The sequence below is a fragment of the Salvelinus namaycush genome, chromosome 13, assembly GCF_016432855.1.
Source record: "Salvelinus namaycush isolate Seneca chromosome 13, SaNama_1.0, whole genome shotgun sequence".
In the NCBI taxonomy this organism is placed as follows: domain Eukaryota; kingdom Metazoa; phylum Chordata; class Actinopteri; order Salmoniformes; family Salmonidae; genus Salvelinus; species Salvelinus namaycush.
This window is the reverse complement of record NC_052319.1, coordinates 29,664,054-29,691,801: the sequence shown is the minus strand read 5'-3', so window position 1 is coordinate 29,691,801 and position 27,748 is coordinate 29,664,054. Positions and strand designations below refer to the sequence as shown.

General features: G+C 41.2%; 2 protein-coding genes across 9 annotated transcripts in view; one reads left to right on the top strand and one right to left on the bottom strand.

The window, feature by feature from the left end:
* Position 1: 1 nt before the first annotated feature.
* On the bottom strand, positions 2 to 22,943 carry ift88 (intraflagellar transport 88 homolog). Of its 7 annotated transcripts, none has more exons than XM_039007061.1 (27): positions 22,836 to 22,943; positions 22,419 to 22,512; positions 22,235 to 22,297; positions 22,066 to 22,125; positions 21,543 to 21,596; positions 21,342 to 21,405; positions 16,815 to 16,884; positions 16,612 to 16,702; positions 16,394 to 16,498; positions 16,155 to 16,257; positions 15,732 to 16,078; positions 15,493 to 15,563; positions 15,305 to 15,391; positions 15,098 to 15,203; positions 14,661 to 14,747; positions 14,340 to 14,526; positions 14,105 to 14,213; positions 13,850 to 14,000; positions 9,975 to 10,090; positions 9,738 to 9,790; positions 7,941 to 8,006; positions 7,706 to 7,812; positions 7,218 to 7,281; positions 6,817 to 6,861; positions 5,572 to 5,589; positions 4,066 to 4,179; positions 2 to 583 (listed from the first exon to the last, which is right to left on the bottom strand). In XM_039007061.1, exons 2-27 carry the CDS (start codon positions 22,497 to 22,499, stop codon positions 462 to 464), a joined length of 2,541 nt encoding a protein of 846 aa, XP_038862989.1. In that variant the 5' UTR covers positions 22,500 to 22,512; positions 22,836 to 22,943; the 3' UTR covers positions 2 to 461. The 7 variants fall into 7 exon arrangements, with proteins under 7 accessions (XP_038862989.1, XP_038862985.1, XP_038862987.1 ...); XM_039007057.1 differs by lacking the exon at positions 5,572 to 5,589 and adding an exon at positions 5,299 to 5,346; XM_039007059.1 differs by lacking the exon at positions 5,572 to 5,589 and adding an exon at positions 5,299 to 5,346 and having other exon boundaries at positions 15,104 to 15,203.
* Positions 22,944 to 23,279: 336 nt separating this feature from the next.
* Positions 23,280 to 27,748, top strand: part of cryl1 (crystallin, lambda 1) — a 37,547-nt gene continuing 33,078 nt past the window's right edge. Inside the window, exons 1-2 of one of the 2 annotated variants that reach the window (XM_039007054.1) lie at positions 23,280 to 23,423; positions 24,461 to 24,568. In XM_039007054.1, coding sequence (XP_038862982.1) covers positions 23,383 to 23,423; positions 24,461 to 24,568 — 149 coding nt within the window. In that variant the 5' untranslated portion in view covers positions 23,280 to 23,382. Of the gene's footprint in view, positions 23,424 to 23,934; positions 24,569 to 27,748 lie in introns of both variants that reach the window. The other variant, XM_039007055.1, reaches the window with a different exon arrangement.

The following is a 27,748-nucleotide window of genomic DNA, read 5'->3' as shown; positions in this document are numbered from 1 at the left end:
GTATGGTGAAAAAACATTTTATAATTTTCAAGTCATTTGAAAATAGTTCACAAGACAAAGAGCGATACATGTGCTTCTTTACCTCAATCAGAACACAGAATCTGCCTGTAGCAAATTACAATAAATATTACATTGCAAAAAATATAAACATCTGTAGCCTATAAAGTATTAATTTAAATGAAGAGCCTCTAAATTCTGTTAAAACTTTATTACTATCCTGAAGGTAGCATAGAGTTAATGACAATGGAATTTCCACAAAGTTTCCAGTTGATAAACGCATCGACACGCATATGGGAAAATAATCATCTCAGTTTACGCCATAGGTTTGTCTGAATGTATAAGGGAGGCTCGAGTCACACACATAGTTTCCATTTGTAAATATATATATTTTTTTTAAGAATACCCAACTCATTTAATCTTCAAGGAAGAGGGGAGGAGAAAAGCAGGGGAACTGCAGCTGGCTACTCCGGTAGTAGGTCATCTCCCAGCTCTTCATCAGCAAAGTCGTCATCTTCATTGCGCTTCTTAGCTGCAGTCTTTGGTCTCTCCATCGGAGCCCCCAGTGGATCCACGTAGGAGGCATCTACACACAGGGACATATGTGGTTACTATTCATTATTATATTGCACACATGGGACAAAGGTGTACTACACTCCCTGCAGATACTGTGTTCCACATTGACACCCACACTAGAACACCACTGTAAGTGAAAAGTACAAACTGTCGTAGCAGCACACTCAAAATATTGTAAGGGGAACAACACCAATCCCCTGAAGAGTAATGTTAGGAAAGAGAGGGAGGGTGAGTGACTTCATGATGCTACCAGAGTGCCAAGTCTAGGTCCAAAAGGCTCCAGCTTCTACCCCCAAGCCATAAGACAGCTGAACAGTTAATCAAATGGCTACCCGGACTATGCATTAACAATGCTGCCACTCGCTGTTTATTATCTATGCATAGTCACTTTACTCTTACCTACATGTACAAATTACATCAACTAACCTGTACTCCCGCACATTGACTCGGTACCGGTACCCCCTGTATATAACCTCGTTATTGTTACTTTTTTGACTTTAGTTTATTTAGTAAATAATTGATTAACTCTTATTTTCGTAAAACTGAATTGTTGGTTAAGGGCATGTAAGTAAGCAGTTCACGCTAAGGTCTACACCTATTTTAATCGGCGCATGTGACAAATAACATTTGATTTGAGCTGTGTTAGTGCTGATGAAGAGGTAGAGAGGGTGGTCTATGGTCCACTGCCTATAGACAGTGGATGGTATACTGCTTCTCTCTATTAGGTCTGTTTAGTCCGGGCCTCTGTCATGCATCATTCCACTAGAGGGAGTCCTTTAGACACCTCATAACAGATTGGAGAGAATGATACACTGACTGAATCACATACTTAATTTTCATTTCAACCACTTGATTTACTAAGTGCTTCGCTAAAGATGGATTTTGTTTTTAACATCAATAGGTGCTGATTTACTTGATCCCTTTTTACTGCAGCTCTCTGCCCCACTTATTGCAGAACCATTGACCTACATTTATTTTTACTTTACAATTGTTTCTGCTGTTATCCCTAAGATCTTGAAAGGAGGAGATCTTTCCGACTTAGATATTTACCATCCAATTTCCAAATGATTTTGCCTTTCCAAAGTTTTAGAATCCCTGGCCAACTCTCAGCTTTTAAAAACTTTTCACTCTATTCTTAATTGCTATAGTAAAGCCCCACCTTATCTCAGCTCACTGGTCACCATAGCAGCACCCACCCTTAACACGGGCTCCAGCAGGTATATGTCACTGGTCACCCCCAAAGCTGCCTTTCCTTCCAGTTCTCTGCTGCCAATGACTGGAACGAATTGCAAAAAAAAATCACTGAAGCTGGAGACTCATATCTCCCTCACTAACTTTAAGCACCAGCTGTCAGAGCAGCTCACAGATCACTGCACATAGCCAATCTGTAAATAGCCCATCCAACTACCTCATCCCCATACTGTTATTTTTTGCTCCTTTGCACCCCAGTATCTCTACTTGCACATTCATCTTCTGCACATCTATCACTCCAGTGTTTGATTGCTAAATTGTAATTATTTCGCCACTATGGCCTATTTATTGCCTTACCTCCCTTATCTTACCTCATTTGCACACACTGTATATAGACTTTTTCCATTGTGTTATTGACTGTATGTTTGTTTATTCCATGTGTAACTGTGTTGTTGTTTGTGTCACACTGCTTTGCTTTATCTTGGCCAGGTCGCAGTTGTAAATGAGAACTTGTTCTCAACTAGCCTACCTGGTTAAATAAAGGTGAAAAAAAAATGTTACAAATAAAACAGTCTGGTTTTAGACCTGGAAACAGCACAGTTTTAGATGTGTTAAAATTGCTTAGATCATAAAAATGATATCTGTTAAAACGTGTAATATTCATCTGTATGCAGACGATACTGTTATGTATGCCAGGCGTTGTTAGAGATGCAATCTGACTTTGCTGCCTTACAGAAAGCCCCGGTTGGTTTAAAACTTGTACTTAATGTGGGCAAGACTAAATATATGTTGTTCTCTCATACTCGCAAAACATTTTCAGATGGACTACATATATATTAGTTGAATGGTTATCCCATCGATCGGGTTCCCGCCTACAAATATCTAGGCATTTGGATTGACAAGGATTTAACATTTAAAAAGCATACTGATGAGCTAGTTAAAAAGCAAAGGCTTTTTAAAAATGTTTTTGATCTTGCCTCTCCCTAAACAGCAAGAAGCAGATTGTACAGTCAACTTTCCTATCAGTTCTTGACTATGGTGACACCATTTACCAGATTGCAGCAGCAACTACTCTTAAAGAACGACGGAATACACCGATTGTCACGTGTTTTTCTGTTGCTCATTAGAAAAACGAGATTTCAGTCTTGGAGGTGTTTCCTGGCCGATTCCGCGTTTGGTTAATGATGTTTGCCCCCAATGAGACACTGTAGACACGGAAGCCGATTTCACTTCCTCAAAATAGCCAGAATGAATCTTAGAACTCAAGAAATCTGTAATTTTTATGTTTTTGCCAAGGATGTTTTAGTTGCGCAATTTTACATCTAACTAAAAGGTGTTTGGTGCAGTATTTCTTAAGTAAAAAACATGTGCAACGTGCTGTCTTATGTAAACAAAGTCGGAGCTGCTGGGCCGGTCTGTCTCATTGTCTATACTATTGGATAGAGCACAATCACCGCAGCTGTTCATCCCATGTTAGTGGGTAAATTGACATCGTCAAATCAAAACTCAACCTTCATTTAACCATTGTGATGCATGGATGTTCCAAACTCCGTTTTAGACGAGACTGACTTCATGACCAAATTGATCCTATTCAACTTTATAGTACATTTTGACACTACAATAACTGTTTGACTCCTATCGATGCCACATAGGTCATTTTCAAAGGGATTAATTGTTTTTTAAAAGTCAGTTGCTCTTTAATTAAACCTTTGTATGCCATCTACCATCGTGCTATATCACAGTTGACAGTTTTAATACGCTTCACTGCATCCTGTATCAAAAGGTTGGCTGGTCCTCATAAAAGTCCCGTAGATCACTTCACTATTCCCGTTTTGTTTACAAAGCTCAACAACACAAGCTTCCGACTTACCTAAGTATGAAAACATGAGTTACTAAACTCGTTCACAGGGTTGGTTAACTCGAGGTTCCTCGGGTCTCCACCGAATTAGGTAAATCTGCCTTCAGTTTTAATGTCCCTCGTTTTTTGAATAACCTGCAGAACTCCCTGCGTTTTGATTCCCTGGTGTTGCTATGGTAATTTAGGAGTCCAATGTTGAATGTTACAATTTTTTTATTGGATGTTCGTGTAGATTTTTTCTTCCTAAGGGCACCATTGAAAATGAGACCCTGGTGTCAATGGGCTCCCCTGATGAAATACAAGTGTAATAAAACATGATTTTGTCCACAACGTGTTAAGATGGATCAGGGGCCTGAGATAGAGTTGTACAATTGAAGACAAAAAACCTACACTGCAAGTCTAAACTGTTGAAAGTGGAGGGAGGGAGTGTGTGTGTGTCTCACCTATGTCTCGCTGGCTGCTGGCCTCGTAGGGTTCGTTGGAGCCAGGCAGTGCCCTCATCTTGGCGCTCAGCCTCTCCCCCTTGGCGCTGGTGCCATGGCTGCTGTGTCCACTGTCTGAGAACAGACACAGGATTAACCTGCTTGCTTACTGTTGGGACCGGCCCCTTCATTACCCTGTATCTGCATGGTTCACATTTAGCAGTGATTGTTTATCCCTCTCTAACAGAGGGTAACAATGAGAGGCTGGTTAATACCAAACACACTCCTCTGTGTGTGTTTGAGAGAAAGAAGGAGAGAGAAGGAAAGAGAAGGAAAGAGATAGGCAGAATGTGTGTGTGACAGCTCTAGGCTCAGATGTCAGGTCCGCATGGCAGTCCAGAAAGGTGGGGAACAGGCAAGAGACAACCACACTCCACATCTGGCAACTAGGTAGTTATGGGGAAAAAAACAACCATGAAAACAGGAAGAGGCCCAATTCTGTTGTACCTTATAATCCTCAAATCCCAGCCTTCCCCAGGGCCAACTCCCTCAAAAATGCAGTGAGATTTCCAGTGGAAAAGCAATCCCTTTTTTTGCCTCAAAACCGAAGAAAAAAATGTATTGCACATACCATGAGTGTCTAGCTATACGTTTCCCTGTCCGAGAGTCAGCTCTCGCCTTTTGGGCCAATCTGACCTCCCTGCACAAGAAGAGGGCAGCTTACACTCTAGATCAAAGAGTGTCAGCATGGATTTGGAAGTATCTGTGAAATGCTTTTCAACCGTACTGGATCCTCAGTGAGAGTAGTCATAAGTAGATGATGTCTTTGCTGAAGTAACATAACAGTTACAACAACTCCAGTTTTTAAATAACCACTATGTATAATTTTTTTGTAGTCAACAGGGTCAAAAGAGGGACAACTCTTAGATGTGTATTCAAGAAGGGAGGTTTTCACTCTTTGCAATGTGTTCAGTGCAACCATTCTCTGGAGGGGGTGAGTTGCAGGAAGGAGTCATTCCTGGCATACAGTGCTAACAGAAGATTTCTGGGACACAGTGAATTGTAAAGCTAGACTGTAGAGAGTTTAGTCATTTGACAATAGTATATTGAAATGGTGGCGTTTCTTTTTTCTAACAATGTAAAACCTTTTTTCTCTCACTTAAATAAACGTAATGTCACCCTTTTCTTCATTGACAAATTACTGTGACAAATATGATTGATAGATAGCTTTCCATTCTGTAGTACAGTACATACCTCTCCCCTGGTCCAGCAGAGGACTGTGTTTAGGCTCAGGGTGAGAGACTGAACAGATCCAGAAGAAAGACATGTGGAAAGAGAAGAAGGAAAGTATGCAATAAAAGAGAGTGACCAGAGAGGACAGGGATAGTTGAGGATCAAGTTAGAACAGCATAGTTAAAGAAAAAAGGACATGTAAAATGGCAAGAGGAGAGTAAAGAGTTGTCTGTGTTAAAAGCACACGTTTGTGTGATCTGCCACAAACACATAATATAACACTGTCCTGCTCACCTGCTTTGATATCCACCTCTGAAGTGCCATAAGAGAATAAAGAGTAAATTAATTGTAAGACGAAGTGTGTGCAGACATTTGTACAGTAAATCAGTGGTTCCCAGGAACTCTCAGGAGTGTCGTGAAACGTTTCCTAATCTTCATTATTTTCAGAACACTCGCTTATAAACGTGATCTGTGGAATGTTGTTACATTTGTATAATTTGAGGGGCCACATCACTGGACGCTGTTAAAGGGCTACATACAAATGAACCACCATGAGTAAGGATCTATGAAAAGTACGGAAATATTTCAAAGAAACCCTATTTAAATCTATAAAAAAACATTTGTCACCGAAAATAGATGATTTACAGTTGTGTCAAGTTGGCTGGATGTCATTTTGGTGGTGGACCATTCTTGATACATACGGGAAACTGGTGAGGTTGAAAACCCAGCAGCGTTGCAGTTCTTTACACAAACTGGTGCGCCTGACACCTACTACCATAACCCATTCAAAGGCACTTCAATCTTTTGTCTTACCCATTCACCATCTGAATGGCACACAAACAAACACAATCCATGTCTCAATTGTCTCGAGGCATAAAAATCCTTCTTTAACCTGTCTCCTCCTCCCCTTCATCTACATTGATTGAAGTGGATTTAACAAGTGACATCAATAAAGGATCATAGCTTTCACCTGGATTCACCTGGTTAGTCTATGTCATGGAAAGAGCAGGTGTTCATAATGTTTTGTACACTCAGTGTATGGGTGCATCAGAATTGTATAACCCATCAAGGTATGCCACGGTTCAAAAAAGGTTGGGAAACACTACACTACCGAATGCTGATGGATCATTGTTGTGGCTATAAGGGGAGTTGTTTGAAGCAACTGTACTATGGTACACAATTACTTCAACAAAAACATCAGCATGTATACTGGTCTGGATACTGTATAACTAAGCCATTACTGTTATAACATTAGCTGACAGAGCATATCAAGTCTAAGAAACTACATAATAGCCTGGGCATGGACACAGACTTCAGATATTCTTTTGGAGGAATAGTTTGCAGTCTTCTCTTACCACATAATCCAAATAATTGTCCTTGAAGGCAAACACCTGACTCTTAATGTGCTGATGACTACAACGGATACGATGTAATAATAGTTTTCCAATGGCCAAGGCAGAATCCTGTAGCAATGGAACAAATACTGGAATAAAAGTATTGGAACGGGACCCAGCTCTATTCTACAGAGGAGGCTCGTACCGCTGTCCTTCTTTGGCAGGTGGCGAACAGGATCTGGAGTGCCGACTGTCGAGACACACATATGAACAGCAGGGGAGGACAGAGAGATTATATAGGTTAACTGAATTTCAAAAGTTAGAAAGGGTTAGTATGAGAATAAAGAAACTCGGGGTCAGAGATCTAATGGTGATGTACAGAGGTAAGAGGTTGCTATCAAGCTTCTACAGGCTCGTACCGATGGCCTTAGGCGGGGTACGGACAAGGTTTGGGGTGCCCACTGTTGAGACACACCCATGGACAGCAGTTAGGAGTAAAGATATGATAATGGTGAACTTAATTTTGCAAGGGATTACCATCTAAATAGAAGAAGTCAGAGACAGAGTGTGTTTAGGTGTATAGAGGTGTTCAGGGTCATCACTCACCACTGCTGGCGCTGCCCTCTCTCCGGGTGCCTCTAGTGCTGCCCTCCCTCGCCGACTTCACCCGCTAGAGAGGAGAGAGAAATGATGTCTCTGTTAAAATCCAATATCCACAAAAACAACAATACAGAGTACCGCACAGACACACTGATTTATCTAACTCGGTTGGTTTCTATGGTGAAAACAAAGACACTTGCAGGGAGCAAAACCAGCCAGAGACACTGGAGTTGATCTGTGACGATGATGTCAGCAAAGCCTGGGCCAGTTAACAACAGAGTAGGAATTATAGTCACTCCTTAGGAAGACGGTTCTGATCCAAGAACATCTCAGCACTGATTTAGGAGCAGATGGTTCTGATTCATTGAGAAATCTGTATTCTGTCTGTTTTCCATAGGAAAAACACAATGAAGCCAAAGCCTCCAGTGGCCTCAGATGGTGCTGTTGTCACTATCAGTAGCCTTAAACAAGAGTGTAGTGAGTAAGTAGAGTACCTGTTCTCTGATCTCTTTCATCTTCTCCACCTTCTTCAGTTTGGTGGCGTAGTCCTGGACCTCTTTCATCCCCATGTCTGTGCACAGCCTCACCAGGAAACGCAGGCCTGGAGGGGGACGGGGGGGACGGGGGGGGGAACACACCTATAGAGTCAGTATCAGTATATATTTTTTTAATAAACCATTACATTAGAGCAGTAATGCTGAGAGGACAAGAAGGGATCGGGTGGATTACATTCAACGTTTTCCGGGAATTTCCGATGGATGTCTTTGTAAGTCTCCAGAGCTTTCTGGTAGTTTCCTGAGGATGAAGGAACAAAGAGCAGCAGTGTTCAGGTCATTGCACATGGAATAATTCACATCTCTTGTCATGACTCTCCTGTGAGGATCCAAAGAGCAGGTTTACAATGGATCTGCCTTCCACCAGACCGCTCTCACCCACAGAGGGAAGGAGGGATTGGTGTGGGGGTTTGATGACACCTCACGCCAATAGTAAATTGTATGCAGCAGACAACTCTTTTTGGTCTTCAGTAGTGGTGATTGGAATCGGTCTTTGTTCCAGAGACATTTTGCCGCCCAAAAACTCTAACGTCCAAAAGTGAACACGGACAATATTTCTAACATTCAGATGTGGGGAAGGATGAGAGATGGAGTATGGGACATTAATGTCTATTTTGTGATGTCATGATGAAAATATTGTAACTTGAAGAGCTTTCACACTGTGTATGTCAGGTTTACATCCTTGACATTGTGTAGGAAATATCAAGGATGAAGAGAATATTTTTGGTAAGATAGGAATGTGATTTTAGTTTTCTAACGAGATCATAGTTTTGATAATACTTTGCCCAGTAAGTAGCCACGCCCGAGGGAGCTGAGAGAGCGTGTCCCTTTGTGCGAGAGTGTAAAGGATGAGTTGAGAATTAACATACCAGACCAGAAGGACTCAAGCTGCAGCTTAGGTCTCCATTGGTTACGACCCTGAAAATCAACACGTGGTGAAGACGACAAAGTAGCCTCTCTCACAATCAATGTTACGGCTGAGTAGCTATTCTAAGTACTGTATCTAAGAAAGTTAATTTAAGTAGAACCATCCTGTTACTCTCTTCAAAACATCGTCGAGTACACTGCTCTCATCACCCCACTGGGATCATCGACACGGCAGATTAGCGGTCTTAAGAGGACCACTCTTCTAGGACGGGAGAAGGATCCTGTTAGTTCTGCCTAAGACTACAGGACAAGGCATTGAAGCCACGGACAACTAAGAAGAAGGACCACCTGTGGACAATCAGAGCCTTACACTTGAGCTCGGGAGAAGGCCCAATGGAACCCTTTTCACGAAGGCCTGGGTCCAACAGAGATACACGATGAAGGAAGACATTCAACACGTAAATACATTCATTATTGCTTACCCAAATGGGCGGTGGTTCGGGGCAAAGTATTAGGATTACTATGAGCATAGTTACAAGTGTATAAGTGTTGTCTCCCTTTCTTCTCTTTCCTCTTTTGATAAACAAGCAGTCATGTTGTCGTTAGTCCACTAGGGACCTGTTTTCATCACATTAAGTTTCTAATCAATAACCTATACCGAGTGTGTGTGTGTCCTGTGTTATCATTTAGTTAGTTAGTAAATACAAAATGTAATCAATTTGTGTGGTATGGAATGATCAGTAAAGCTGGGGTTTGTGCAGATGCAAGGAGTATGCGACGTTCAGAATTATGAGACTGATATGAGGTAATGATTAATAAATGACTGTTATCGATAGATATCTTATATATCATCTAGAGTTTAATTCGGGAGATGGTAATTCATTAAACAACTTCTTCCGTGGTGCCCCAAAATCCTAATGAGTAAATTGTTACATGATTAATTGAATCGAGTAACAATTAAACATAGTTAGTTGAATCGATGCATAACAGTCATTAGATTAATATAAGTCATGTCACGACACTATAAAAGGCCAGGACCAAATCATTTGGACAATAAAATCAATCAGTCATCATTAGCCATAATTGAGGTGGATGATAAACTCACCACTTCTTCTGTAGCAGCTGGCCACCATAAGCTGCCATTTCACCTGAGTTGGCCTGAAACCACATGACAAGTTATCCTTCTGTAGGGGCATGATACAATATAACCGTGTCCCTAGGCTATTGGGTGGAAGTGGCGGAATAGAGGCTCAATGAACAAAGGATATTACTTGTTACACACATTATGATGTACAAACTCATACATATTGATATTATTGTGAGATGAGGACTAGAGACTTACTGGATTAGTGTGGCTCTCTCAAAGTACTGGATGGCCTTCTCACAGAACTGAGTGTCAATGTAGTAGGCCCCCAGCCACTCAATAACGTCAATGTTGGAGGGGAAATATCTGAAGGACTGAACAAGGGACCACATTGAGAATGTTCAGATTTAGCACAAAGTCAACTTCTTTTTGGGACACAATGGCGCTGGCATGTAAAGCGTCCATTTTACAAGCTCCTGCCCAATTATGCTATTTCAAATGTTCTTGCGCTGATAACTTTTTTGGTACATAATGATTCAGCCATAGTTTCCAATGACCAAAAAGAGCTTCTGGACATCAGAACAGCGATCACTAACCTCGACTTGGATTAAGTGTTTTACTTCAATGACTCGACCGCACAGGACATACTACTCACCCGGCACCAGGCCCTAATCCCGACCCTCGGAAGAGGAAAAGACTACGATATAGAGTTACGTCGGGGCACTATGATGAAACTATGGTGGCGAGCGAATAAACCGCCTCTTCTCTCTGTTCTATTGGCGAATGTACAACCACTGGAGAATAAACTAGACAAGCTCCATTCGAGACTATCCTATCAACGGGACCTGAAGAACTGTAATATCCTGTTTCACTGAGTCGTGGCTTAACGAGGACATGGTTAATATAAATCGAGCTGTTTTTTCTATGAATCGGCAGGACAGAACCGCAGTGTCTCGTGAAATCAGGGGCAGGGGTGCGTGTCTCTTTGTTAACAACATGCAGTGCCGGTCTCTAATGTTAAGGAAGTCTCGAGGTTCTGTTCGACTGAGTTAGAATACCTCATAATAAACTGTAGACCATACTCTGTAACAAAATAGTTTTCATCTAGATTTTTCACAGCTGTCTACTTACCACAACAAACCGATGCTGGCACTAAGACTGCATGCAACGAGCTATATAGGGCAATAAGCCAACAAGAAAATGCTAATCCGGAGGCAGTGCTCCTAGCGGCCTGTGATTTTCACGCAGGTAAAAGTGAAACCCGTTTTGCCTAATTTCTACCAGCATGTCCCCTGTGCAACTAGAGGACGGAGACGGACGGACGGGATAAATAATAATAAATACTCTAGATCACCTTTATTCCACACACAGAGATGTGTACAAAGCTCTCCCTCACCCTCCATTTGGCAAATCTGACCATAACTCTGTCCTCCTGATTTCTGCTTACAAGCAAAACCTCAAATAGGAAGTACCAGTTACACGCTCATTTCGGAAGTGGTCTGATGAAGCGGATGCTAAACTACAGGACTGTTTTGCAAGCACAGACTGGAATATGTCCTGGGATTCAGCCAATGGCATTGAGGAGTTTACCACACCGGCTTCATTAATAAGTGCATCGATGACATCGTCCCCACAGTGACGTATGTATATATCCCAACCAGAAGCCATGGATTACAGGCAACCTCCACACTGAGCTAAAGGCTAGAGCTGCCGCTTTCAATGAGCGGGACACTAATCCGGAGGCTTATAAGAAATCCCGCTACACCCTCCGAAGAACAATCAAGCAGGCAAAGCGTCAATACCAGGGACCGGTTCAGGGAACAGAACTGATTTTATTTTTATTTTTTAATTTTTTTCAAGGAACAGAAACAAAATCTGGAACAAAAGTAATCCATACGGTTCCGGAACAGAACTTATTTTAAGAGCATGGAAACCGGTTAATAACATTTTACATTCCAGGCATTTTGTCTAGTCCCACAATAAAAAACTCAAAGTGCCTATGCAAAGCTCGCACTCTGTCACTCAAACATATTCCAGTGTCTGCCTGCAAGATGAAAATCTTTGCCAGTGTGTGCGCGCATTTAGGCTACCTGCCCCTCCCCAATCCAAAGCATAGGCTACTGTACTGACGTTACAATCGTGATTCAGAAGATGGGAAGAGAGATTTTTTTATTAGCTAGGAAGAGATTTTTTTATTAGGTAGAGAAGAATGACATAACTTTTTCAATGCTAGTTAAGGATACTAGATTATATGACTAGTTATCACGTTTCAAGTTGAATTTATTAACACCCTTGAATCGACTGAAGCACCAGTGCGTCAATCTAAGTAACATAAGAAAATTCATCAAAATCCGTCAATTTAAGCTAGAGGTATATTTTTTGTTGTTGCATTGGACGCGTCTCAATCCACCGCATCCGCCAATGTTGCACTTCCGCACCTGCGGTGAAAAGTGGCAGAGCTAGAGCGGTGTTTGTCAGACCATGAGACATCGGTCTTCTCACAAAAACGTCTGTAGAGTCCGAACGGTTTGACCTATAAAACTATTATGTTTGGCCCCAGTTTGGCCTGCCATCCAGGACGTCTATACCAGTCTGTGTTAGATGAAGGACCAAAATTGTCAAAGACTCCAGCCCCAGACTGTTCTCTCTGCTACCGCATGGCTAGCGGTACCAACACACCAAGTCTGGAACAAACAGGACCCTGAACAGCTTCAACCCCCAAGGCATTAAACTTTTAAACAACTGATAAATAGCTAATCAAATGGCTTCCCGGACTACCTGCATTTACACTAACTATTGCACTGATTTTACATACACACACACACACACACACACACGCTACTGTCTATTATCTATCCTGTTTCCTAGTCCCTTCACCCCTACCTTCACTACAGTTCAAAAGTGTGGGGTCACTTAAAAATGTCCTTGTTTTGAAAAAAAATCACATTTTTGTCCATTAAAATAACATCAAATTGATCAGAAATACAGTGTAGACATTGTTAATGTTGTAAATGACTATTGTAGCTGGAAACGGATGATTTTTAAATGGAATATCTACATAGGCGTACAGAGGTCCATTATCAGCAACCATCACTCCTGTGTTCCATTGGCACGTTGTGTTAGCTAATGGACAAGTACATTAGAGTGTCTAGTTTGAGAAACAGACGCCTCACAAGTCCTCAACTGGCAGCTTCATTAAATAGTACCCGCAAAACACCAGTCTCAACGTCAACAGTGAAGAGGCGACTCCGGGATGCTGGCCTTCTAGGCAGAGTTGCAAAGAAAAAGCCACATCTCAGACTGGCCAATAAAAATAAAAGATTAAGATGAGTAAAAGAACACAGACACTGGACAGAGGAACTATGCCTAGAAGGCCAGCATCCCGGAGTCACCTCTTCACTGTTGACGTTGAGACTGGTGTTTTGCGGGTACTGTTTAATGAAGCTGCCAGTTGAGGACTTGTGAGGCGTCTGTTTCTCAAACTAGACACTCTTGCACTGTTCTGTGAAGGGAGTAGTACACAGCGTTGCTGATAATGGGCCTCTGTACGCCTATGTAGATATTCCATTAAAAATCAGCCGTTTCCAGCTACAATAGTCATTTACAACATTAACAATGTCTACACTCTATTTCTGATCAATTTGATGATATTTTAAAAAAATTGACAAAAATGTGCTTTTCTTTCAAAAACAAGGACATTTCTAAGTGATCCCAAACTTTTGAACGGTAGTGTATATGTACAGTACATAGCTACCTCAATTACCTCGTACTCCTCCACATCGACTCGGTACTGGTACTCCCTGTATATAGCCATGTTATTTTTACTAATTTTTATTCGTTATTCACTGTGTATTTATTCCTTGTGTCACTATTTATATTTTATACATCTTATCTTTAACTCTGCATTGTTGGAAATGGACCCATAAGTAAGCATTTCACTAATAGTCTACATCTGTTGCATATCAAGCACGTAACAAATAAGATTTGATTTGCACTCTAACTTTGATTCAATACCATCTACTACTCACAATGTTGTTTGAATCCATACAGTTAGATACATTAACACAACTGACAGAAACATAATGATACTAGGATTTTCTTGATAGATCAGTGGTGTGTTGGGAATGACTGACCTCTTGGTAGTACTGGAACGCCTGAGACTTGTCTCCCTCGCTGTCGTAGAGCTCTCCCAGTTTGGCCAACACCTGGGGGTCTGTGGGCGTCACAGTGATCAGTTGCATCAACCACTCTATGGCCTGGTGGGGATCCTCCAACATCTCAAAGCTGAGCTTCAGTCAAGGATCACACTTTCTAAGTTGTAGACAAGTGCTCCTATTAGAACATTGTTTTTAGGCAACGCTTAATGACCCAGTATTCTGTGAGGATACAGGTTGGCTAGCTGCCACATGACCTGGGCGCTGTTCCTCAGGATGGCGTGGAGCTTCAGGAAACAGTCCAGAGACTCCTCCAGACGCCCCAGACGCTTATAGGTAAGACCTAAGGAAAAAGGACATACTGTGAGAATAGGAAGACTACTGTACATGATTAATAACAGCATAGTAGACAGATCCCTGAGCTCCCAACAATGATCTTGCTGAATTAAGCTCTGACGGTTTAGTTTACCTAAGTTATATAGGGCCTCAGTGCAGGACGAGTCGTTCCGGAGAGCCTCCTTGTAGAACTCTGCAGCTTTCTCATAGTCCTTCTTCACAAACACTGTGTTGCCCTTGTTGATGAGCGCCGCTGGGTTGTAGCGGTCGGCTGTCATGGCCAGGTCGGCATAGCGGTCAGCCTGGTCGTAGTCTTTCTCCTGATGGGGTCACAGGTCATCGCACCAAGAGAAATACACCATACAGTTCAAGGAAGTATGCTAATGTGATTGAACAAAGGAGGATCTCCCTAATATGACTATATAATATCATTAAATCAGAAAAAGAGTCTTACCAGGAAGTAGAGGAAGGAGAGGTTAGTGGCTGCAGCACTCTTCACTCTGCTGTCTTTCTTCTCAAACGTCTTCAGAGTCTCCACAGCCTGTTGGAGGAACCCCATCACTTAGCATCACTATAACATGACACGCTCAAATAGTACACACACACACACACACCAGACAAGGACATTACACATACAAACGAAAGAGCAGACCACATACCTCGAGCTTAAGAGCCATGCAGATGGAGAAAAGGAAAACAAACAAAATGGAGGGAGTAAAGAGGAGAAAAGCTGTGGTGAAAGTAAACCGCTGAATGGAGAATCTGATACATATGCAGACAATATAGCAGAGATGTACACACATACATACATAATGGAGTGAAAAGGAAAAAATACATACTTTCCCTCATGTGGTACAGGTGAAGACTGTTTAGACTCGGTGACACACTCACACCAACCTGGTTGAAGTCCCTCTGTCTCAGGTAGGTGATGGCTTTGTTGATTTCTAGGTCGTTGGCCAGTTCTACATACTGGGAACTCTTCACCATGTCCACACACCTACAGAAACAACCACACAGTATTACCATTACTTGCCTAGGGGGACTCCAGCCCACATTTACCCTGTATCGCCCTCTGATGTTCAGGTTTGAAAAACACACCAGTCAAATCCTGCAGCGAACGTCGCCTCGATGGCTGGGGCGATGAGCTTGGCTGATGTCATGATGAATTTCTCAGCCAGGGCTTTACTGCAGTCAAGAGAACAGGTTCCAGCGGGCACAAACATGTCATACAGATGTGAAAACGCTGAACAGTGATGTTTTATATAATGTACGGATAAGACAGTTACCGTTCTCTCTCCATCTGGTGAAGCTTGTCGTTCTTGATGGCTTCAATAACCAGGTTGGCATGGGTGTCATCCTGAAAACAAAACTAATGTGGATGACTTGTGAAGCATAACATGCAGTAAGTGCTACTACAATAAAGCCTAAAATGTTCCATGTTCTGAAGAGTGCACACTGGAGTGCTCTGCTAAGGACTTCACTATGCTGACTATGTTAAGTTTGAGAACAGAATAGAAGTGCTCACGTTGGGTGGGATGTACTTGTCCTCCTCGTCGATCCCCAGAGGAACACAGATGAGCTTCTGAAAGGCCTTCTTCATCCTCTCTCGGTCTCCGATGGCGTAGTAACATAGGATCAGGTTAAAGCCTGTCTTAATGTTGGGGCACTCGCTCATGATGTGTTCAAAGGAGGTGATGGCGTCAGAGTACTGGCCCATGCGGATGAAGACCACACCGATGTTCTGCATGATCTTGATCCTCATCTCCTTGTGGGAGTTGGAGATCTGGTCCAGGGCCATGCGGTACAACTTGATGGCCTTGGGGTAGTTTTTCTGCTTGAAGTGGATGTTGGCCATGTTCACTTTTAACCTTCCTGGAAAGAAAGTAAAACATTGTTTTACTGTCATTTCAGTGGCTAATCTAAAATATGACATCCTTCTCCCACCCACCTGCATTACTGAACATCTTGTTCTTTACGATGACCTGGTAAGTGTTCAGGGCCTCCGCGTACATGTCATTGTTGGCGTACTGAGTTGCCAAGTTAAACAAGACCTGGAAAAGAAAAGAAAAATATAAACTCAAATCACATCTGACCAACATTGACCTCAAAAGACAATGTCACAAGTAGGTGAGGTCCAAGTGATGTGGACAGATTAGTATTTCTATTGACAGTTGTTATTGTTCTCACAGAGTATGTGAGGTCCAGGTTGATGTGGTCTGCATTGCCTGACTGCTCCCTCTGTCTCACCAGCGCTCTCTCCTTCCGCCCTGCCTCTTTGGCTCTATCAAGGGACTGTAATAACAATGGTAGAAAACACACACAGTCAGAGGTAAAGCATCACACATCCCTAAGTGTGCGATGTCTGTAAGTTATTCAGTATAGATAAGAGGCAGGGGGAGACTGACCAACTGTAGGTCTCCATGGCCGTGTGCCAGGCAGCTCTCTTCTATCAGGTCGTTCACCTTCTTCTCCAGGATCTTCACCTTCTCATCCGGCCTGAAAACAACAAATCGTCCTAACCTTCATTATCCTACAGAATCATAGGAGAAAACCTGAGAATTGCATATTGAAATGAGGATAAGCAGCAGAGACAGAAACAAACTCTTACGTATCTTCACTTTTGCCCTCCAATGGAGGAGCCGGTCCTTTGGACTGACCCAGTGGGTCAAATGTAGACCCTGGGAACATCAGAAACATTTTTTGTAACAACCTGCGCATGAGAAGTTCTGTACTTGCTGTCTCATTTTAACAAGCAGCTTTTTTTCTGGATCAAAAAAGGGGCTTAGGTTGTGGGCGTAGGAATGAGCACGAGCACGGCTGGCAGTCAGCGAGGCTACTTTTTAGAGGCCCTCATCTTGGCGCTGTAGAGACATTTTAGTATTGTCAAGCCAATTTCTTACGGTTCTACAAATTTCTCCATGGAGCTGAGGATTTTTTGGGGAGTTTTAAAGCTAATTTCCTGCGATTCTACATATTCTGCTATGCAGCTGAGAGAAAATGTTGCAGTTTAAAAGCTAGTTTTCTGCAAATCTATGCAGGAAATCTATGCATTTTGCCATGGATAATGCTGTGTTCTTTTACTGAAACATAATAACAAAATTAATACTGCTAAATTCATTGTTTTTGTAATTTTAAATTCTCCCCAACTGTCTAGCTTTTATTTTGGCGATTGTTAGTTCTCAAAGATGTCAAGGCAAAGGGTGGATACTTTGAAGAATCTAAAATCTAAAATATATTTTGATTTGTTTAACACTTTTTTGGTTACTACATGATTCCATATGTGTTATTTCACAGTTTTGATATCTTCACTATTATTCTACAATGTAGATAATAGTAAAAATAAATAAAAACCTTTGAAAGAGTAGGTGTGTCCAAACTTTTGACTGGTACTGTATATACAGTTGAAGTTAACATAAACTGAGTTTAAATGTATTTAGCTAAGGTGTATCACAATTCCTGATATTTTATCCTAGTAAAAAGTTAGGATCACCACTTTATTTTAAGAATGTGAAATATCAGAATAATAGTAGAGAGAATGATTATTTTCAGCTTTTACTTCTTTCATCACATTCCCAGTGGGTCAGAAGTTTACACACACTCAATTAGTATTTGGTAGCACTGCCTTTATATTGTTTAACTTGGGTCAAATGTGTAGGGTAGTCTTCCACAAGCTTCCCACAATAAGTTGGGTGAATTTTGGTCCATTCCTCCTGACAGAGCTGGTGTAACTGAGTCAGGTTTGTAGGCCTCCTTGCTCGCACACACTTTTTCAGTTTTGCCCACAAATCTTCTATAGGATTGAGGTCAGGGCTTTGTGATGGCCACTCCAATACCTTGACTTTCTTGTCCTTAAGCCACAACTTTGAAAGTATGCTTGGGGTCATTGTCCATTTGAAAGACCCATTTGCGACCAAGCTTTAACTTCCTGACTGATGTCTTGAGATGTTGCTTCAATATATCCACATAATTTCCCTTCCTCATGATGCCATCTATTTTGGGAAGTGCCCCAGTCCCTCCTGCAGCAAAGCACCCCCACAACATGATGCTGCGACCCCCGTGCTTCACGGTTGGGATGGTGTTCTTCGGCTTGCAAGCATCCCCCCTTTTCCTCCAAACATAATGATGGTCATTATGGCCAAACAGTTCTATTTTTGTTTCATCAGATTAGAGGACATTTCTCCAAAAAGTACGATCTTTGTCCCCATGTGCAGTTGCAAACCGTAGTCTGGCTTTTTTATGGCGGTTTTGGAGCAGTGGCTTCCTCCTTCTTCCTGAGCGGCCTTTCAGGTTATGTCGATATAGGACTCATTTTACTGTGGAAATAGATACTTTGTACCCGTTTTCTCCAGCATCTTCACAAGGTCCTTTGCTGCTGTTCTGGGATTGATTTGCACTTTTCGCACCAAAGTACGTTCATCTCTAGGAGACAGAACGCGTCTCCTTCCTGAGCGGTCTGACGGCTGCGTGGTCCCATGGTTTTTAAACTTGTGTACTATTGTTTGTACAGATGAACATGGTACCTTTAGGCATTTGGAAAATGCTCCTAGGGATGAACCAGACTTGTGGAGGTCTACAATAATTTTTTCTGAGCTTGGCTGATTTCTTTTGATTTTCCCATGATGTCAAGCAAAGAGGCACTGAGTAGGCCTTGAAATACATCCACAGGTACACCTCCAACTGACTCAAATTATGTCAATTAGCCTATCAGAAGCTTCTAAAGCCATGACATAATTTTCTGGGATTTTCCAAGCTGTTTAGAGGCACAGTCAACTTAAGTGTATGTAAACCTCTGACCCACTGGAATTGTGATACAGTGAATTATAAGTGAAATAATCTGTCTGTAAACAATTGTTGGAAAAATTACTTGTGTCATGCACAAAGTAGATGTCCTAAACGACTTGCCAAAACTATAGTTTGTTAACAAGAAATTGTTGGCAACCAAGATAACGGGTCACGGGTAAACTATGCAAAGAGTTGACAACAGCTCCAACCACATTGGCGTTTACATTTATTGTCAGAGAATATACAGTGTAGAATGGGATTTATGCAACATTGGAATATCATCTGGCCATTTACAACAACAAAATAGTTTGGGAGTGAAACATTCAGGTTGCTCATGCTCCTTTTCAGAGTGCCACATACATAGTGCCTTATGGGCTGTATCATATTGGCTCTCTCTCGGCTGATATGAACAGGATTTAAAAACATTTACAATGTTTGGATTTAGGAGACCTGAAAAAAATGCTTAGGCAGCTCGCCCAAGGATTACAATTAGAGATCGACCGATTATGATTTTTCAACGCCGATACCGATTATTGGAGGACCAAAAAAGGCCGATACCGATTAATCGGACGATTTTTAAAAATGTATTTGTAATAATGACAATTACAACAATACTGAATAAACACTTATTTTAACTTAATATAATACATCAATAAAATCAATTTAGCCTCAAATAATGAAACATGTTCAATTTGGTTTAAATAATGCAAAAACAAAGTGTTGGAGAAGAAAGTAAAAGTGCAATATGTGCCATGTAAGAAAGCTAACGTTTAAGTTCCTTGCTCAGAACATGAGAACATATAAAAGCTGGTGGTTCCTTTTAACATGAGTCTTCAATATTCCCAGGTAAGAAGTTTTAGGTTGTAGTTATTATAGGAATTATAGGACTATTTCTCTATATACGATTTGTATTTCATATACCTTTGACAATTGGATGTTCTTATAGGCACTTTAGTATTGCCAGTGTAACAGTATAGCTTCCATCCCTCTCCTCGCCGCTACCTGGGCTCGAACCAGGAACACATCGACAACAGCCATCCTCGAAGCAGCGTTACCCATGCAGAGCAAGGGGACAACTACTCCCAAGTCTCAGAGCGAGTGACGTTTGAAACGCTATTAGCGCACACCCCGCTAACTAGCTAGCCATTTCACATCGGTTACACCAGCCTAATCTCGGGAGTTGTTAGGCTTGAATTCATAAACAGCAGAGCTGCTGGCAAAACGCACGAAAGTGCTGTTTGAATGAATGCTTACGAGCCTGCTGGTGCACACCATCGCTCAGTCAGACTGCTCTATCAAATCATAGACTTAATTATAACATAATAACACACAGAAATACGAGCCTTAGGTCATTAATATGGTCGAATCCGGAAACTATCATCTCGAAAACAAAACATTTATTCTTTCAGTGAAATACAGAACCGTTCCGTATTTTATCTAACGGGTGGCATCCATCAGTCTAAATATTCCTGTTACATTGCACAACCTTCAATGTTATGTCATAATTACATAAAATTCTGGCAAATTAGTTCGCAATGAGCCAGGCGGCCCAAACTGTTGCATATACCCTGACTCTGCGTGCAATGAACGCAAGAGAAGTGACACAATTTCACCTGGTTAATATTGCCTGCTAACCTGGATTTCTTTAAGCTAAATATGCAGGTTTAAAAATATATACTTCTGTGTATTGATTTTAAGAAAGGCATTGATGTTTATGGTTAGGTACACGTTGGAGCAACGACAGTCCTTTTTCGCAAATGCGCAATGCATCGATTATATGCAACGCAGGACACGCTAGATAAACTAGTAATATCATCAACCATGTGTAGTTATAACTAGTGATTATGATTGATTGATTGTTTTTTATAAGATAAGTTTAATGCTAGCTAGCAACTTACCGTGGCTTCTTACTGCATTCGCGTAACAGGCGGGCTCCTCGTGAGGCAGGTGGTTAGAGCGTTGGACTAGTTAACCGTAAGGTTGCAAGATTGAATCCCTGAGCTGACAAGGTAAAAAATCTGTTGTTCTGCCCCTGAACAAGGCAGTTAACCCACCGTTCCTAGGCCGTCATTGAAAATAAGAATGTGTTCTTAACTGACTTGCCTAGTTAAATAAAGGTGTAAAACAAATAATGGAAAAAAAATAGGCAAAATCGGTCTCCAAAATTAACGATTTCCGATTGTTATGAAAACTTGAAATCGGCCCTAATTAATCGGCCATTCCGATTAGTCGGTCGACCTCTAATTACAATGGCAGAAAAATCCCTGACAAGGTCTGCATACTTTAGTCTATTGAGAGTGTATGAGACCACCACAACCCTCTCCCTCCCTCCTGCCCTCCCCAGTAAGCTCACCTCTGGTCATGGCTGAAGAGTAGCCTGCTGCTCTGACTGCAGTCATAGGCCTAGCTGCTCCATCCTGTCACAACAAATGACACACACAGTTCAGCACATACATCAGATTTCCATGTTATTGAGCATCATCTTTCTCCACATAGTACTGGATAAGAATCCAATGGAACAACTAGAGAAAGTGATCAGTATTGATGCTCTCACCTGTACAGCTCCAGTCATGGGTCTGCCCATAGATGAGGCCATCGGCATCCTAGACTGCAAGTCACAGCATTAAAGACAGACATTCATACATTTTTTAAAACATCAATGACGTCTTGAACAGATAAAACACCATCAACTGATTCCGTCAATACTAAATTATCATATTGATTTTTTTAGACAAGGGTTCTATTGAAAATGTTCACATAACTTGCTACCAAGTATGCCATGACTGCTCTCTCACCTTCAGAAGCCTGCTCTCACTGCCAAAACTGCTCTCTACCTGAGTGTCAAATATCAAACATGCTCAAATACAATACTCTAAGCTATATCTTCTGAATTATCATTGGCTCTATGTGCCTCCTCTTCACTCTGAACAATTTGTTTGCATCCCATACTTAGAACAACAGTAACACTTACAGTAATTCCTTCTCAACCCTACTTTATAGCCTACCCATCATTGAAACGTTGATTTACAATCAACATGTAACAAGTAAACCAAATCTTACACAATCCATAGACTTACTCCAAAAGAGGTCCCCAAAGCCCGTCCTCCAATGGCAGTGCCAGGAAACTTGGCAGTCATCTTAGAAAATGAACACAAAGAATGTATAACTCGATTCAGTTGTCATTAGCACATTGCTTTAATTATGCCATATCTTGAGTAACTGTCAAGACACTGTTATAACACTTACGGGGGGCCTTCTCCCATGGCTTGTCCTGACTGCTTGCTGAAAACCAGCATCATTGTCAAGCTCCTGTTAAACACAAGACATGAATTCAACAATACTATAATGAATCACAAATTCAGTATGAAACAAGAGTGAAGATGAGGTAGTACTCTAATTCAAAAGAAAACACTAGGCTAGCTATAGCTACCTCTGAATCAAATGTTGGATTGTAGTCGTTGTAGCCAGAGTACAGGTCATCTTCCTCAGCAGCAAGATGTACATGTTCCATCTCCTCTGCGATTCTGTTAGGCCCAGGAGGAGGACAACAACACAGGTTTAGATTTGATAAATTGCATCAAAGCACACCCTGAGTGTCTTGCTACTACTATAGTACGCATGAGCATAGACAGACATTAGCTACAAAGAATCCGAATGTCATTGACTCACAAGGCAAACTAACTTAGCTAGCCTAGCTAGCTACATGTTGGGCAGTTCATTAGCATTACATTAGCAAAAAAAACAAAAAAACATTACATTACCTAAGGTAACTAGTTAAGCTGCTAGCTCATTAACACTAACGTTAGCTACAAAAAAAGAAAATTACGAACGGATACTGACTACTTACGGCCAACACTTCTATGGAGTGGAGTAGATGCGGTCTTCTCTAACTAGATAATATATTGATATTATATTGCTCGGACAGTAGTCATTTCTGAGTGTTCCGATCCCACAATGCAAAGCTAAATGGGCGGTATTGAATTGGTTTTGAAGCCTCGATTGTTTTGAATGTACGTCAATCATAGAAGGGTTTGGTTTTACGCAATACAATTGGATAAGGGCGCCCAATTCTGTTGCTAGGATACAGTACGTGAGGAAGCTGCGACACCGGTTTCATACAACAACAAAAAATTAAATGTTCTCAGCTTAGAATGTAAAAAGTAACGTTATAGCTAAACAAGACCATCACCACATGATTAATAAAATAATGCAAATTGGTGAATGTACATTTTCATATGATGAATTTTCTTCGCTCGTTTTATTTTGAACATTTTGGGGCACCGTACAATCAAGTGACTAGTAGGGGCGTTGCAGGATTTGCATGCAGAGTATTCTTGGAAAAACAGTGACTGTTTTCAATGTTGCAATAACTTACTGCTAATCAAAACTGCAAAATGAGTTCCTCTGAGGGGAAGACCATTACCGTTATTGGCAGGTGAGCAGAAGCCTCACATTTCATGAGCTTTATCTGTCTAAAAAATATTGCTCCAACAACTAACGTTAGCTAGCTAGCTAACGTTGTGTGCTTATGCATGTGAACTTCGAGCTGAGTAGGGTCAGCTGATCATTAACTAAACTTCTCTAAGTAAAGAAATTAGTTCATTTTCATGACACTGAACGTTTGTTGTTAAATATATTGTATTCATATTTGTTGTGCATGTGTCAAGACAAGAGAGAATAGCCTCTGTGTTTTTTATTTTAGCCTATAACGTAACTCACTGAATTTGTCATATCAGGTCAGGATGTTGTGCTCGTAGCTATAGGCATATCATGTGATGTTATCTTAATTAAAATGTATTTTTTGTCTAGATGAAAATGTAGAATCTAGTACAATAGTTTTTCCAAACGTATATGGTCATGTGGTTATTTTGATGGTGGCGACGGTTTCTTTCAAGAACAGGCATCACTTTTATTTGCCTTTGCGTTCTTATTCCTGCCTCCTCTAGGCACCATTTCTGTACAATCCTGAAGGATGTTGAGGGCACAAAAAAAATGTCTGCTCTGTCACTGTTGAACCTTACCACCCTTTTTTGGGGAATTTGAGCCAGAAAAGTCTTGTCATACAACACGGTTTACATTTTAACTTCATTATGGTTTATGATTAAATTAACATGTGTTCGTTCACCTTTGGACTGACCCCCAAAATCGAGGATCACTCCTATTATATGATATATATACTAATATATATCATGTTATAATAATTTAGTCATACATTTGCAATTTAGCAGGTGCTTTTATCCAAAGCAATTTACATAGTGCAATGGGTGGCCCCAGAGGGAATCAAACCCACCACCCTGGTGTTGCAAGCGCCATGCTCTAACAACTGAGCCATACTGGACTATTTGGTCGTTAGGGATTTAATTTCTCATCAAAAGCATGTAGCCATTCTGGGGCAATCCAAATTTCCCTCTGGGGACAGTAAAGATTGATTGATTGATAAATGTTGGCTCTGTTGTTCTGTGTGTATTTCAGTGGGCTGATTGGGCGCTCCTGGGCCATGGTGTTTATAAGTGGGGGCTACAGAGTGAAGATCTATGACAACCAGCCAGGCCAGGCTGCCAGGGCCATCCAGGAGGTCAGGTGAGTCCTGGAAAACAAGGCAAAACATGACCAAAATATCTCATGACTGCATCGACTCATACATAATATGCATGACCAAAATACCCCTCAGTCTTCTTTTGCACTCACACCAAAGACACACCAAAACAACATGATCAGTGAGTCCTTTTAACTTTACAAACCCACCAACAACCATAGAGTGTACTTTGTTGAAAACATGGACAAATTATGATTAGTTGAACATTAGGAGGCGACACATCGCTTTAGGTGAACATGGTCCTCTCCCCTGTGGTGTTTCTATTATATGTAAAGAATTTAACTTTAACCCAGTGTATTTTGAGCTCAAGGCTCTGGAAGATGGGAAAATGTTCTTAGTGACATTTGTAATAATAATGAATCGTGGATTGGATAATATTATTTCTACCAACTGAGGTACTCAAAGCGCTTTACATAGTAAGGGGGAAACGCACTTCATCCACCACCAATGCGGCGACCATTTTTCTGCCAGAACGCGCACCGCACATCAGCTATTAGGTGTAGAGGTGAGGAGTGATATATGCCAATTAGGAATGAGGGGCATGATTAAGTGGCCATGATGGAATGGGGCCAGGTTGGGAATTTAGCCATGACATTGGGGTTAACACCCCATTTTGTAGGGAGAGGACTACTAGCCTAGTCCAGATATCTCCTGTTATGATTCATTTAGAAGGGTTTCACATCTAGCATCATACAGACACTTTGAGGTTGGCCTCTAAAAATATCACAAACAACCTGCTAGTCGAATAAATAGCTATTTGCTACCGTATAGCCTAACTGAGCCATTGTATGTCTTGTTTGCTTCAAGTCTCTATACCAGTACTTCCCCAAAAATATGTCAAATACCTGGTGGTCCCAGAGGAGAGCGTTTGGAAACCTTGCTCTATATACCATGCTGTTTTGAAATGTATAATGAGATTTGCTCAACTGCACATTGGTTAAAATAAATAAACCTATTGGACTGTAGGGGGCATTCTTGATCTTTTATTTTTTACAGGTAACTGCCAAAATAAAGGAAGCACCAGTATTAAAGCCTTGTTCACATTTGCAGTTTGAAGTGACTCAATCCTACTTATTTGCGTTTCGGGCAGCCATCATTCACTTTGAACTGGACTGAGTGTTTACAGGCAGCAACAACAGTGCGACTTTAGATGATTAGAACGCATTCGCCAAAAGTCACAAAATACACCTGAATGGATTTCTGCAAATATGTAAATACCACGGGAGTCCTCTTACATTTGGGAACTTTACAGTCCTATTGATCAAACAACCATGAACAGGTAGGCTTTCTCTCCCTCAGTTATGCACATAAACAACAAGATCAACAACTAATGCTAACTAGAGCGATATTAGCTCAAATCTAACGAGGGAACATTAGATAAACCCTCTAAAACTTTTTCAGCCAATTGGCCGTCAAAATTTCACTTATAAACGATGGGGAATAGTAGCCTACTCGTCCTTCTACAGCTTGCCTGCCAATGCATGCTTGTCCTAACCAAGCACCCAAGCTAACTAGCTAAAATTGGCTAGCTTGTTAGCTAGCTACTTCCAGACACAAATGAGAGAACACCTCACTCTGACCATTTTACTCGGCCTAGCAGAGCTGGTTAGGCTGTTTACATGTTATCTGGAGATAGCTAACAAAGCAATTCACATTTCTTGCTAGCTAACCAAATGACACCTACATCTCTAGCTGTGTAGCAAAGATTTTTATACCTAACCCAAGATAGACCACAGCCTGTCATTTCCAATGGAAACAAATTAGTCATAGTGGGCAGAACTAGCAAGGAAGTGGGCAGAGCCAAGCTCAAGCTAGCAAGATCCTATTTCTAGCAAACATTTGCATATTTCCGTTAGGGAATGCCTACTCTGTGAATTGTACATGTGCAATAACTCAGTTCACCTTTGCACTCTTTCTAAACAATGCAATTTAATGTACACTTTGGCAAAGGGTAAAGTCTACAAAACTTTGTCGACTCTGTTCATAACACATTCTAGTTTTGGGAACAGAAAACTGTATTGAGATCAAATGTTTCATCAATGAGAAAATTTGCAGAATTTTGGCTAAAATCCATCTCGTTCCATCTTCTCCCACTGCCGGCCACAGGTCTGCCTCTCTCTACCATATTTGGTAGTGATTGGAAACGCCAAGCGGATGCTTCACATTTATACACCTGGTGAAATATCTCTCATTGTTCTATCTGTGTAGCCACCGAAAAACTATATGTGGGGGGAAGAATTCAGTCACTCACCCACTCCTCCAATGACATGACATCCTCCTAGCAGCTATCTAGTTAACGCTAGGCTCAATGTTTTTAGATTGCTACATAAATAGATACGCTAGCCTATTAGCCACGTGACTTGTGATCATTGCCCTTGTTAGTTTGATTGTATTGACATTCCCAGCCTTAGTTACATTTGTCAGTTTTTGTCCCAAATATTGGAGCAGTGCATCTCAAATGGAGGCAGCAAACAATGTACCAGGCCAGCTGTGATTTACAACCTGATAGCAAAATAGTTTTGGCCTACCAAGAAGTGTATTGCAAATTATATGAATCATGCATTGAACTGCATCCATCTATTCTGCCAACAATGCCTTAGTGTACGTCATGGAATGTTGAGTCAAATAGAAACTATTTTTAAAACCTCTTCTAAAGTTGGTTTTGTAGCATAGAGTGGGAATTTGATATTTTTGATTGATATGATTATCTGTTTGTTTCATACCTGAAAAGTTGTTAAAAAGCTGTCAATTCTACTTTAAATATCTTAATAGGGCTTTGGGCCACCAGAACAGCTTCAATGTGCCTTGGCATAGATTCTACAAGTGTCTGGAACTCTATTGGAGGGATGCAACACCATTCTTCAACAAGAAATTCCACGATTTGGTGTTTTGTTGATGGTCTCAGGCACTGCTCCAGAATCTCCCATAAGTCTTCAATTGGGTTAAGACCTGGTGACTGAGACACAGAGAGACACACACCCTTTAAACCCCATATGCTCCTTTGAGACCCCTATTTCAAAGTGACTAACCAGGTTTCCATCCAATGTCTTTATGCAAGTAAAGTACATGTCGGATAAAAAAATGTAATAACAGGTCTAATTAAAACAGAACATTTGTTGGTAAACTTTCCAAATGTCGACAAAACAAAATATGCTAGACAAGGT

Coding starts and splice junctions, on each gene's coding strand:
- ift88 (XM_039007057.1), bottom strand. CDS start 22,499: ATGGAACATGTACATCTTGCTGCTGAGGAAGATGACCTGTACTCTGGC. Junction 22,298..22,418: donor ATCCAACATTTGATTCAGAG/GTAGCTATAGCT, acceptor TGTGTTTAACAG/GAGCTTGACAATGATGCTGG. Junction 14,748..15,097: donor GGGACTTCAACCAGGTTGGT/GTGAGTGTGTCA, acceptor TTCCTCCAACAG/GCTGTGGAGACTCTGAAGAC.